Raw genomic sequence first — 13,830 nt, forward strand, 5'->3', positions numbered from 1 at the left:
CTTTTTGTTCTAGGTAAATTAAAATAAGCTCGTTATCTTATGCATCTGTTTCAAATGGCATTTCTTTTTCCATTAAGGTAAAGAGATTTTTGATTAAAATACAGTACTTGGTCTTTCCATTGAATAGGCATAACCTTTAAGATAGTTTTGAGGCAATAAAAAGGCACACAACCCCAAATTATTTTTTTTTATATATATAAAAAGGGTAATATTGAGCTTATCTCTGCCATAGATATCTAATACAAATAATTTTTTATCTTGAGCACTTCAGATTGAAGGACACAGACAAACTGTGCTGTAAAAAAAATTTAAAAAGAAACATAAAAGTATCATTAATTTTCTCATACAAACAATAAACAGTAAGGTTAATGTCTATGTAACAAAATTGGTAAATACATTTTTTTTATCATGACAGAATTGATGCTTCTCACCTTTTAACTAGTGATCTTTCAAATAACAAAATGGACCCAAATAGCTTAAATTTTAAGGCTTAAAAATAATTTTTTAAAAGTGTTCTTTTTCAAACCCACAGCAAAGTTACCACTGTTTTGGTGTGTTTTTTTGTTTGGTTATGGGGTGGGGGTTGTGGTTTTGTTTTGTTTGGTTGGTTGGGTTTTTTGCAAGGCATGGAGGAGACTGAATTAGAAATTAAAAACTGAAATTAACTTTGAAAGTCAACTTGACAGTTTCATGGATTCACGCACTAAAAACTTATCACAAATAGTAAACAAAAATTCTTGATCAAATGCATAGTTGAAAATAACAAAACCAACAACACAAAAGCCTTAATACCTTAAAATTTTAATTTTATTTAATGAAGTAACACATCTGAAAAGTCACAGAATACTAGTTTAAAAAACAAAAAAACAAAAACACAATTATGAAAACGTAGTCAACCCAATCTTTGTGAACTTTAAGTCTAAGGCACCCTCCAGCGTTTGAAGAAGAAACTACACTTCTAGTGAGTGAGCAAGCATTTGAAGAACGGCATGAGCAAGTCTTCCTGTCAAGAAAGAAGCTCCCTGATTCATTTGGATATGATCGTGCATCAGCGATATGGCACAGCCATGATTTTAAAAAAATGTAAAATTATTTTTCATTTATTTGTATTTGATTTATGAAGGTGTTACTTGCTTTGCCAGTGGATCTATTTAGTCACACTATCTTGAAAAATAGTAGGGTATGCAAATTAATACAAAAACATTCCTTAAAAAGTTTCAACTTGTGAAGTGATAATTCCTTGCAGAATATGATTTCTATGTTTATGCAGCTTGTTTAAAACTTTTCGAAGGAGCCAAAATGAATGGTTTATTTAACAGGAGATATGCCTGTGGTAAGGAGGAAAAAGAATGCACATAGAGGCAAAACCAGATACAATACATAATAACCATTTAATAATTAATATATAACAAAAGGAAGGTTACACATATACAGTCATATCCATGGAAATTCACTGATTTAATGTAAAAAAAACCCAAAACCCACAAGTTTTGCATTGGTATCTTGTTCATTCTAAAGGTAACAAATCCTAAGACATTTTCAGTACTTGACATTCAAACAGAGAAACATTTGTGACTACATGAAAGACAAAAACGCCTAATTGAAAGGATGATGTTGTAAGGTAGTGTTGTTAGCTAGATTCACACAGATTATTTTAAATTTACTAAAACAGAATGAAGGCTAGAAACCAAAACTTTTTCAATTGTGGTTATGCATAAACTAACACCTGTTGTGGATTTCTCCTCTGGCATTTAAACACCTTGAGACTGTGCTCTATTCATACTTCGACAAACCAAACCTTACATACAATGTAAGTAGTAATGAAGTAACACGGTTAGGTCTTGATTACGGAAAACATCCTATGTAGAAGATCTCTTGGTTTATATACGAGTTCAGAATTTAAAGCGTGTAAATTCACTGAATAAGTGCTTTTAGTACCACTTCTCATTAAGGATGGACATAAGGACACGTGTATTTCTGAACTAAGTCTTTACTTTCCTGTGTTCTCCCTTCGCAGGCCCATGTGCAAAACTGCTAGGGCAACAAAGGGATTTGTATCCTGTACATTCAGGCTAGTTCCTTAATAATTGACTCAATCTCAAATTCATAACATTTGAAAATTCTACCCCACCCTCCTCAAAACCTTGTCTCCTATTTACTGCAGAACTCAGTTAAGTTAGCTACAGTTGGAGAAGCAAAAATGTATTATCTGTAATTCAGGCGAAAAAAGAAATAAATAAAAAAAAGACTCTTGGTTGATGCTGCACTCCTGTTCAGAATTAAAGAGTTCTGTCAAGGAAAACATTTGATGTCACTTTTCCACAGAACAGCTGAAGATACCTTTTTAAAAATGGAAAGGAATTATGATAATATTGACCAAAAATTTTAGAATTAACATTAGAAATACAACAAATAAACTTAGTCAGTGTGATGCAAAAAGAGGTAGAAAATATTTCAGAAGAAAGTACACAAGATAAATATATATACATGTATATACATGAGTATAAAAACATTAAAAAAGCCATCCCCCCATAAAACTTACAACTGCAATTAACTTCATGGGTTACAAATATTTACAATGACTTCAAAACAAGGTAACAATAGTGTGCAAAATTAAGCATGACCTTACATAGATTCCAAAGTGGTACAGGTTTATAAAAAACATCACTCACTCTTCAAATTGTGGCTCTTTTTAACAACTTTTTGTATGCTTTCACTTAGTGATGCTCCTTTTCACAACAGCTTCTCTGATTTGACGATCAAGTTCACTTACAATATGGTCTTCATGATTATATACTCCTGTTCTCAACAGGGTATCCCTCTCTTCTACCAGACGAGAGAGGTAATCATCCATGTTCTCATTTATTTTTCTAGAATGAAGACTATCCACTATACCAGCAGAATTATCTCTAATCTCTTGCAGTTGCTTTCTCTCTTCTTCTTTTTTCTTCAGCCTGATATTGATAAAATGGAAAAAAAGCAAGAGGCTGAGCAATATTAAAAAAACCAGTTCTGATTATTTTCATATGAAGCCTTTATTTTACTACATACTTCAGCAGACATACAACCTAAAAGAAATCTATAAAAGGTCACTAATTATCCTCTCCAGGGGAAAACCAACTATATGTAAAAGAAATATTAATACAATATTTAAATACTTTGATAATGCAAATAGCACTCAAATTGGAATGGTTCAATATACAAAACTATTGCAGACAGTTTTTGGAGGACAACATTAGGCAGATTTAAAATGTTAACGTCTTCAAAATGTGAATAGTACATGCCTCTTTCTGTTCCTAATGCAGCAATTATCCTTAGAACTGAAGGCTTAAAACTGGAAAATGCCTGCTGCTGTAGAACTATGACCACAACAAAAAACAAGGTACAGTAGCCTTAAACATACATTTTCTATACTACACTACCATAACATTTTATAAATGTGCAAGTTTTACTTAATGGACGCTAAATTGTATTTTTTCACTGGACTTACAGAATTACCATCTTGATTTAAGCGAACCTTAATTTCAGACAGATGGTGAGACAGGAGGGAGGGGAAAAAAAGGAATCTTACAAATGCTTGCATACCTGTTAAGTTCATTTCTGATATCCTCCAGCTCTTGCCGATCTGTCTTACCCAGCTCTTTTTCTTCTGCTGCCAAATAGCGCAATCTCATGTGCTCCAGCTCTTGTTGCTGTTTTTTAAGGTGAGCCATTGCATTTTCTTGTTCACGCTAACGTGGAAAGTGAAGACATAACTCAGTGGACTATGCGATTACATGAAAAAAGTGAACTACAGTGACATAAGCAAAGCTTTAGGAATGAAGTCATGACAATAAAGTCTCCAGTAGCAGCAGGAGTTAAACACAATGTCTTAACTGTTGATACCTATACTGCAGCAAGATCCATGACTATCACAAATGCCATAAACCTGTCCAGGCTGGATCAGCTGAAGCCCAGTCACAGATACCTTCCCATGAACAAAACAGCAGAAATGTTACAAAGCCTTTTATAAATTCTAGCCCAACCTGGTAAACATAAAACTTATTCTTATGGAACTACTCAAAATACTGAAAACTATTATTTTGCTACGTGGTGTCTTAAACCGTAACTTCTTTTGAGAAATAAAAAACAGGAAAATGCTAAATAGATGAAGAAACTTCCACAAATAGTCCTACAGTGCCTAGAGTCAAGCTTCAAGCTACTTTTTGAGATGATGATTTGTGGTTAAAAAATAACCCTTAAAAAAACCCCTTTGTCTAACTCTATGCTAAACCTTAGATAACTTACTCTGTGTATCTAATTCCATTAAATCTATCAGTTCTAAAAATTTACTTGGTTGTATCTTTATGTTTTTTAAAGCTCTATACATATATTCTAAGAAAACTAGGTTTGAGTCCACTACCACTTTGTGACATTAACGTGTCTTAATGAGAAGTGTGGTGTCCTCTCCACTTACTTTCCTCCCTGTCATTTTCTGTGTGACCTTGTGCACTAACTTAATACAGTCTTACACCCTGAATGAGACAGAAGACCCAAGGTAAAAAGACATTTCTTCCTGTAGTGAAAAAAAAAGGCAGGAGGTTACACAAACATCCTGGATCTAGACATACTGTGAAGCACAAGGTTACCTTTGTAATTTTGACACTGCTTTGATCTGAACTATGTCATTGTTAATATGATCAGTTTTATATTTATTAATGGGGGTAAAAAAGATAACTTTGTTTGGTATGTGTGAGCATATTCATTATACAGTCAACCTAATAATATCTGGAAGTGTCTAGTCAGGCAATTTCTTGAATCTGAGTTCCCAGCATCTTAAATACCCCCTGTTGATGGTACGTAAGTGAAAAGAAAATCTGAATTTGACAAAGAATTATTTAAAAATACTCAAACTGTTAATGTGAATAGGCAAGGCAACTGAGAAGCACTTGATGAGAAATCATAGCATGTATGTAGTTCCAGAATATTTTTATATTAATCCAATACACTAGGCCAGGTAAATTAAATGTTAGAATTGCATCATGACAAGCTAGAAAGCCTGACAAAGAACATGTTAAAGGAATACACAGAATAGGTTTTAAAACAGGAATCTACAAATACATATAGCAAGTACTAACAAGTCACTAAAGCCAGCTGGTATTTATCCAAGACTTTTCAAGAGTTCTAGGAAAATTAAAACCCAAGATGTATGACTAAATGAAGGGGTAATCCATGACTAAAATTAGTGATGACATCACAGGAATAACTATTGTTCCATTTTAAAAAATTTATTCTTTTAGCAGAGGCCTTATCAGCAGGACTTACTCGACAGTGGTCAAACTGGCTGAAATCGTAACTAAAACCAAAAATAACAGGAGATGTGGGTGCACCAGGAAGAATGAATCCAGCTTTTGTAGAAGTCACATTCCCAACTAGCCTTAAAAAACACCATATATCAAAGAAACCACCTACAAACAAACACGAAACTAAGCTGCCAGAGAAAGTCCTCTTGGATTACTCAGGGTTTAGAATACCAGACAAAAGATAACAATGATTTCCACAATGGGCAGAAGGTAATAGTGGACTCCACAGAAATCTACTCTTTGATATATTAACAAACGAGGAAGTCATTCTGGCATGAACAGTTTGCTGCTGATTCAAAATTGTTCAGTGGGGAATAAGTGGATGTGAAAGAGCAGGATATTATGGGGACAAAATATGAATTAGTTTGAAAAGGAAACAGATAAAAAGAATATATCCACTGATGTCTGTTAAATACAACACTGATTCATGATGTACTTAACTAATTGACTGAGAGAAGCTGGAGGACATGCAAAGATATCCAAGCCAGGTTTCTATATCTTGTGCATCTACTGCTGGCTTCTATATGGGCTAGAGGGACTTCACATCCATTGTCTTGTTTTTTAACATCCTATGAAATGGACTTCCTGAAGGTCAAAACTAGGTAAATTCCAACTACAGACATGATTCATGTTGTTAAAACAGTGGAAATTAATCATAGAAGCTTCTTAAGCACCGTATGTTTTCAATTAAGATAGACAATTTTTATTTTTAAAATGCTATATGATCAAGCATTACTGTTGAAGTATTTAACAAAGACAGAGGATGCTTTTCTGCCTTTAAAAAAAATAATAAATCACAGTGACATAACCATGTGCTGGCCACAAGAAGCATGTGGCACTACAAATTTCATGACAAGCTGATGTCACTATTTGAGGCAGGGGAGTTCAATGATGAAGAGTTTTCTGCTGTTCGACATAATGCTCACAGTGGCATTCTGATAGCAAAATAGGTATTTTAAATAATCTCAAAGAAAAAGTTCACATTAGAAGTACATTTACTGAAAGTTAATAAAACAAAGTCCAAAGCTCAATCAGACCAGGAAGAAGACTGAATATTCCTATTTGCTCTTCTATTGATCAGAAGAGACCTCATTTAATACCTTGGTCCTTTATACACTAACTGATCTAGTTAATTTCAGAACCATAAGCTTTTTCTGATTAAGAAACATCTTTAGTAATATTTAATAAAACCAAGAAAATGACAAAAAAGAGAATGACACTAAAGCCAAGTAAAGATATGTAGAAAAAGCACGGCTTTCCTGAAGAATAATTTATTTAGTTCTTGTTCCTTTTGATGTTTTGTTATGGCAAAAACGTCTATGAAAAAACCCCACACAGCAATGTCACTAGTGAGCATGCTCATTGCTCAGAACAATATCCCTAGATTAGTAGGGAATTATGTTTGAATATAGAGTGCAAAATTTTTCTCCATATAAGAGAAAAACCCTTACCAGTAAATTCTGTCCCCAAGTTAACACTGGGTAGGACTTACTTTGAAAAAAATGTGACTAAAAATGAATTTGATTACTAATACAATTGTGCTGTAAACAAGACAAATACTGAGCATTTCATTGTTTGGGAGTGGTGAGGGGAAAAAAAAAAAGATATTAATTTTATTCCTGTAACAGTGAAGGTCAAGTACTTCTGTAGCATGTCATGCCACGACCCTGAATAATGACACTTAAGCACAATAATGTTAAACTAAAAAAATAAAACCCAACATTTTCTGAGGCAAGTTTTCCCTAGTCTTCCTGCTAGTTTTCCCTGTCTTATCTTAAGATAGTCCAACTTGGAAAAAGCACATGAAAAAGGATTCTGCAGATTCATTTATGATGCAACCTGTGTGTAATTTAAGTTACACTCTTAGTGATTTTCAAATGTCTTTCCCAACATTAGTCTTTGACTCCTTTAGAAGTGTGTCATAACAATTTGTAGGGTGCACAATAGAAACTTCCTTTGTGCATACCATTCACAGTAAAGCAACAGAAACCCATTTCCTAATAATCCATCAATGCAAGAAGATGGCAAGGAATTTACAATGGTTGGTTGATAAGAAGTGAGGCAAGCTGATTTTGAATTTATATACAATTTTGTTATGATATGTTGAGGGACCATAAAAAGACTGTCTCTTATTATGATGAGAGAGAAAGAGGGATTTCTTTTTCATCACTGTGATGAAATTGGTGCCACTTTATCAGAGACAATAAGGTATTAAATTCACTTTTTCCATTATAGCTTAACAATCCATTTAGTAACAAGCCTTTTTTTTTTTTTTCTTAAACTAGACAAGGAAATGAACTCTACTGCATAGAAGTACTTGAAACATAGTAGAATTTACTGTGAGATCTTCCAAACTGAAAAAGCAGTATTAATACACTTCTGCACATTTATGGTACTAAGTAAGCAAATCCACCATTTCTAAAACCTCCTATAACATCTTAATTTTATTCTGTGTATACTTAAAAAACTAAGTTAAATTGAATACTACCAATTTTTAAAGTGTACCACAGTGCACATAAGTTATATATACGTTCTCCCTCGCTTAAAATTCTCAGTCAAGACTTTTTGACATAATTTACATTTCCAGAGATGATATGCTCACCCAACATAACCTGAACTAAGAAACATTTCAGATTTATTCCCAACTGCTTACTGTAGTCAGTCAGGCTGTTTTAAGCCTCAGTATTAAACATGCAAAGTTCTAAAAGTTGAAAATTCTAAGTTACATGTAAGAGAACACTGCAGAATCATCAGCTAGTAGACTAAAGGCAACTTAGTGCATAGAAGGTAAGACCCACTCGAAACTCGGAACACTTGGCATCACTACCATCACCACCTAATTATCATTAGCCACTATCCCATAGTGAAGCAGCCACACAGAACCAAGTGTACCATGTGCGAATCACTCTGAAAATTATTTTTGCAATAAACTGAGTTTGCCCAGGTACCTTATCCTCTGCTACCTTCTCAGCACTGCTACTCATGCTACTCTTTTCACTTATTTTCTTTCCTTTTTTACCTTGGTAAAACTTATCACCAATATGCCTCTCTTATTAATTTGCAATTTTGCCATTCTCCTCTTACATCCTCATAAACAAAACAAATTGAATCCAAACAAAGTCACATATTAGTTATCAGATAATTTACTGCCATGTTTTACTAATTCTCTTCATGAGTTTGCATGTCTAATGTAGTGCTTGAGGCATGGAATACTGTTTTAGAAGCTTGCATCGTGGGAGCTTCAATGATGTTTTGAAACCTATGGTACTTCAGGAATACCAGCATTAAATAAAAATTAACCAGTATTAAAAAAATCTTCAAAATTTCAATTATAATCAGATCATAAAAGAATCTCTGTATGCCGCCAGGTGCTCTAGTTAAGAGGCTCTTCAATCAAGGAAGCACAATCTTTATTTTGCCATAGCTGCCAATAAATCCAAAAGGGAGATGTAAACATACATACACTAGACTAAACAATGGCTAAATAGCAGCCACTATTCACTCTCCCACTCACACATACCAAGCAAGTCTGTGGGAAAAACTTACGATTGAAGCTAGGGAACTCAAGTAAAGTTTTCTGAAAATAACCCAGAGCTGACAAGTCAGTAGGAGGGCCTGGATGGTTTCAAGACACAGTTTTTAACCAAGACTTGGATCTCCAACTGGTGTGGGGTTTTTAATGCCTTTTTTTTTTTTAAACAAAGATTTACATCCCATCCTTGGCTAAATTACTTATGAATTAATCAAATTAATTACTGACTGGATAAGGAGGACACTGGACAAGACAGAGTGAATGTCAGCCAGCCAACATGGCCTATGTTATTTTAAATGAGTGCATCAGTGATGGTTTGGACAGATCTATAGGGAATAAACATTAAAAGACTTAAAAAAATATTTCTCCCAGAAAGCTGAATAATGTAGGCATATGCATTTTGATATTTTGGTTTTCTAGATTATAACAGAGATTATTAACTGCTGAAAAATTATGTTCTGCCCACTTTTATTTTTGTTTTGATACATTGTTTCTTGCACTCTGACTGGTACAGAATTTAGCAACAAAGATCTCTGTAAGCATATATACACCTTTGTGTAAATGGTTTGATTGCTCTCAGAAATAACGCGCACACACAGAGAAACCATGGAAATCTCATTTGTGTACTACTGAGATCCCTCACAGCAAACCGCCCGACAACTTTTGAAACCTCTGGAAATCATAAAATCTACCTTGCTGCACAGACACGTATCTAACCTGTTTTTACTACAGCTGAACAGGTACAATAAATGAAGAATTAATACACACTTGCACTGCAAGAAGAAAAAGTAAGCTGTGTGAAGTCTATTTTCAGTCAGCTTTACAAACTGTCTTTAAGTGCAACTAACTTCTGCATTTTGCTAAGCACAGGTAAGCACAATATATGAGTCCTCATGTACTTTAGATCTTTTTTTTGGCTACCACTGGCACTGTGTTTAGCATTCAAAATCCTAGACATGGAGTCTAACATTTAACAGTCCCATACTTTTCATGTACAGCATATCTCATATTCTGCAAAATATAAAACTGTCATGGATTTGTGCTAAGAAGTAGTTCCAAAGTAAAAGGAAATTTTTTAATTAAGGAAACATTGACTTTTATGGTTACAAATCAGAAGAGTATTTTACTAAATGCTTAGCCTGTAGATTATGCTTCTTTAATTCAGAAATTGACTGTACTAGGTCACCTTTGAGTAATGGAAATCTCTGTTTAAACATTTTTTTGGCAATGGGCACAAAGCATTAGATCTCATTTCCAAGACTTACCAGCTGGGTTTTGTCATTAACATTTATTAACAATCTAAGATACGGCTTTCAGCGTCTAATCCTCACTACACAAATGTTTTGTATAGTTCTCTGGAGAGCTTTGGTGTGACAAATTGCTGGCAGAGATTACAGCCCTGTGGCTATTCACCAGAGGCAATGCAAAATTAACATGGTACTAATCCAATTTAAACAAGAAATTGGTCAAACTACGCACAATTGCACAAATCATCTGAACTAAAGCAAATCTAGAATTCCTGAAGCGACAGTTTCCAAATTTATTTTTAAAACACAGCAAATGGTTTTTGATCAGCTCTGCTTCAAATTTTATTTGGCTCTTTAAAGCCACTTAAATCCTTTATCAATAGACTCAGAGCAAGATGAAGCACAGGAGTATAAAAACCACAATATAATACTTTGAAAGGGTTTGTTCTGTAATAGAAAAGTTTTAGGTAGCATAATTCTCTGTACATGCCAACATATTTCATGGTTCAGACTTCCAGCAAGACGATCAGCAGAAACCATCTACATACATTACTAAATTCAAATTGTCAGGTCTATGGTGATGAATTTTATAATAAAAACCTGGTAGTGATACACACTAGTGTTAATCTGGCAAGCAACAATCTTTTCTTTTATTCTACAGAAATTTTAAAATACGGTAGTTAAGAAAAAAGTAGGCTGGACACTTTATGGCTGCTGAAGAAATCTTAATCGGAGAGGTAACATGTATACTCTTCCTTCTATCATCTTGTCAAGCAAGATGTTCCAGAAATTTGAGATGTATATTTTTGACTCCTTTTATCACTAGGCAAAAAATGGACCAACTTGAAGAAAGTACATAGAGATGAGGTTTTCATTATGAAGTGATTACACAGCACATTCACTCTCTCCAAAGAGAAATACAGATTAAGAAAGGTAATTATCAACTAGGAGATAGTGGTCTTAGCTTCTTGCTCCCCAAAAACTGAATATGACTAGGAATGAAGTAGGAACTATAATCCTTAAAAAACCCAAAAAACTTTTTCAAGGAGGAAGTAGCTGTGCATGCAGGTCATAAAAACATCTTACTGAATCTGAATTTTGAAACTTTGTCTGTGTTGAGGTTTGTTCAGTAATAGGGATTAATGATTTACTAATGTGTTTGTCCAGGCCAATGGAAATGCTGCCATTCTTAAGTATGCTGTTAAGCTAATGTTTACTTTAATTTATGAAAGACAAGTGATGACAAAAAGCACAGAGGCATGTGGATTCAGTGAGTATGAAGCTACTACTCCTGCAATTTTGAACAGAGTATTTTCAAGTAATATGTGTATGACTATACATACATATATATATATATATACACACACACATACAATTAAAATACAGAACAGTTAGGACTGTAACTAACCTAAACGTTTGGAACAGGAATGACATATTTTCACTGGAAGTGATAATGGAGCATTACTGGCAATGATATTAATAAAATTTTTCCTTTTTGATTCATACCTCCTTTTAGCTATGCCAATCTTTGCAAACCTGAGCCTTGGTCTTTCCTAAGTTCAATGTCAAACTCAAATTAGTTTCCCTGTTCTCATTATTGTAAAAAGCATAGTTCAGAGCTTTAATACGGCAAAGATGAACACCAACAAAACAAAAATTGCCAGCAGTTAAGAGTAAATAGAAGGCATTTCCAACAGGACATTAACTTTGTTGCCTCAGATGACAAAAGAAAGCCTGCATACCTGTTTTAACCTTGCAAGTTCTTTTAAAGCCCTTGTCCATTGTTGTTTGTAATGGAGCTTTGACTTGGTAGCTGACTCTAACTTTCTTTCAAGTTCAACCTAAAAGCAATTAAAATCATATCAGCCGAAGTAATAACAGCAGTAACGATCACTGAAAGTTGTATATATACAAAGGGTCTGGTTTAAGAAAAGTGTTTATGTAGTGTAACATACAACATCATCTAAAGCTGTTATATAATATAACATAAATATTATGGCACATGAACATTTTCTTGTTTAAAATATAGTCTTATTTTTATTGGATAGCTGTCTATACAAAGAGAAAAAGATTAGTTTTTAGCACTAAATCTGCTGATGTAACTTTTAATTTAAGATTCTCAAATAACCACCTCCTCCCCCCCCACCTTTTTTTTTTTTTCGAAGTAAGATTATAAACACTAATTTAACAAAAATACCAACGGATAAATCTTGCCTTTAAAAGGTGTGTAGATTTTTTTCCTTCCTACAGCTGATGAAAGAAATGTGCTACATTCTTTTTTTCTGAAATAGACATCTGTTCTAATTGTTCTTTAAAATCTATGTATCTATTGTGAATTTTCAATCTTAGTATCTTAATAAATATTTTAAAAATACACACTATAATTTCATTCTGTGCAAAAAAATTGGTATTACAACACAAATGAAAACAGTTATGAATTACACAGCACAAGAATCTGAAAAATGAAGCATTTTTAATTTAAAAACCTGTGACAGTGATATTTACTCTTTCCTATTACATTTGTGAAGATCTTAAAGCACCAATTTAAAAAAAAAAAACAACAACCTAACAAAACCAGGAAACCTAAAAATATTTAAACTAAGAGTTTAGAAAGTCTGTATAGACCAAAACATATTTTAAATAATCTGCTTGCATAATTAGAAGTTATTCAAGCATACAGTAACATGCAGACTGGCCATATAACTGAGTGCAGTTTGTGCCAAGAAGCCTGGTCTGATTTTTTTCAGCTTATTCTGTCAACAATTTGATGCAAACTTCACATAATTCTAAACTTCAAATGCCTGTACCTCTGGTTTTAATTGTACAAAATACCCTCTACTGAAGGCATGTATAATTTCTAAGAAATCAACTTAAGACAGTGATTCTATTTCACTGATAATTAGCATAATCTCTCTTAATAAAAAAAATCAAAAAACCAATGCACATAATAGAATACCAGTCTAAATTAACCCTTACAAGAAAATACTCCTTTTTGATTTTATAAGCAGAATGCTCAGAGTGCCCAGCATAAACTGTGATGGTAGCAATTTAATTATATAGTTTAGTTTTCTTCTGATTTAGCTTCTAACACTGCTGTTTCCTTTATAGAAATAAGGCCACTGCTGGCCTTATTTGTGACTGAATATTTAAAGTCTACAGAGACTGTCAGGAAAAGTAAAACAAAATAAGACAAATTAACCAGTTTATCATGTAAGATTATTCTACATCTCCCTCACCAGTGAATGGACCACTGTAGGAATTTTTAAAGACTAGAAAAATCTAAGATACCTTTTCTAAAGTGAGAAGATTTATTTCTGATTGTAGCTGGATTTCTGGTTTGCTGCTTTGCTGTTCTTTGTATTGCTGGAACTCCTTCTCCAAAATTTTATGCTTATTTTCTGCTTCATAAAGCTAAATTGAGGATAAAGATATAATGCAAGTTAGCAGAAAAATCCATTCACAGACAACAAATTAGGTTCCAGAATTTGTTACTCTGTAGTCCCTGGAACAAATATCTTACTGTCAATTACCTGATATAAAACAGACACTGAAAGCTACACATTCATAACTAATTATTTCTTTATGACGGCATGCAGCGATGTTTTAATAGGAGGAGTTTTAAATAGGATCTTTGCTCAGTACTGCAAAGAAAAAACAATTCTGTCCTCACAGAAATTCTCACAGACAGCAGATCAAGATTTACAAACAC

At 33.5% G+C, this 13,830-nt stretch overlaps 1 protein-coding gene across 4 annotated transcripts in view; it reads right to left on the bottom strand.

The window, feature by feature from the left end:
* Positions 1 to 789: 789 nt before the first annotated feature.
* The window catches only part of CEP120 (centrosomal protein 120), a 37,635-nt gene continuing 24,594 nt past the window's right edge, over positions 790 to 13,830 (bottom strand). For all 4 annotated transcript variants that reach the window (XM_051642108.1, XM_051642109.1, XM_051642110.1 and 1 more), the window contains 4 exons: positions 13,410 to 13,532; positions 11,864 to 11,962; positions 3,586 to 3,731; positions 790 to 2,954 (listed from right to left, as the gene is read on the bottom strand). In XM_051642108.1, the coding sequence (XP_051498068.1) occupies positions 2,714 to 2,954; positions 3,586 to 3,731; positions 11,864 to 11,962; positions 13,410 to 13,532 (609 nt within the window). In that variant the 3' untranslated portion in view covers positions 790 to 2,713. The remainder of the gene's footprint in view (positions 2,955 to 3,585; positions 3,732 to 11,863; positions 11,963 to 13,409; positions 13,533 to 13,830) is intronic.

The sequence above is a fragment of the Apus apus genome, chromosome Z (assembly GCF_020740795.1).
Source record: "Apus apus isolate bApuApu2 chromosome Z, bApuApu2.pri.cur, whole genome shotgun sequence".
NCBI classification, from domain to species: domain Eukaryota; kingdom Metazoa; phylum Chordata; class Aves; order Apodiformes; family Apodidae; genus Apus; species Apus apus.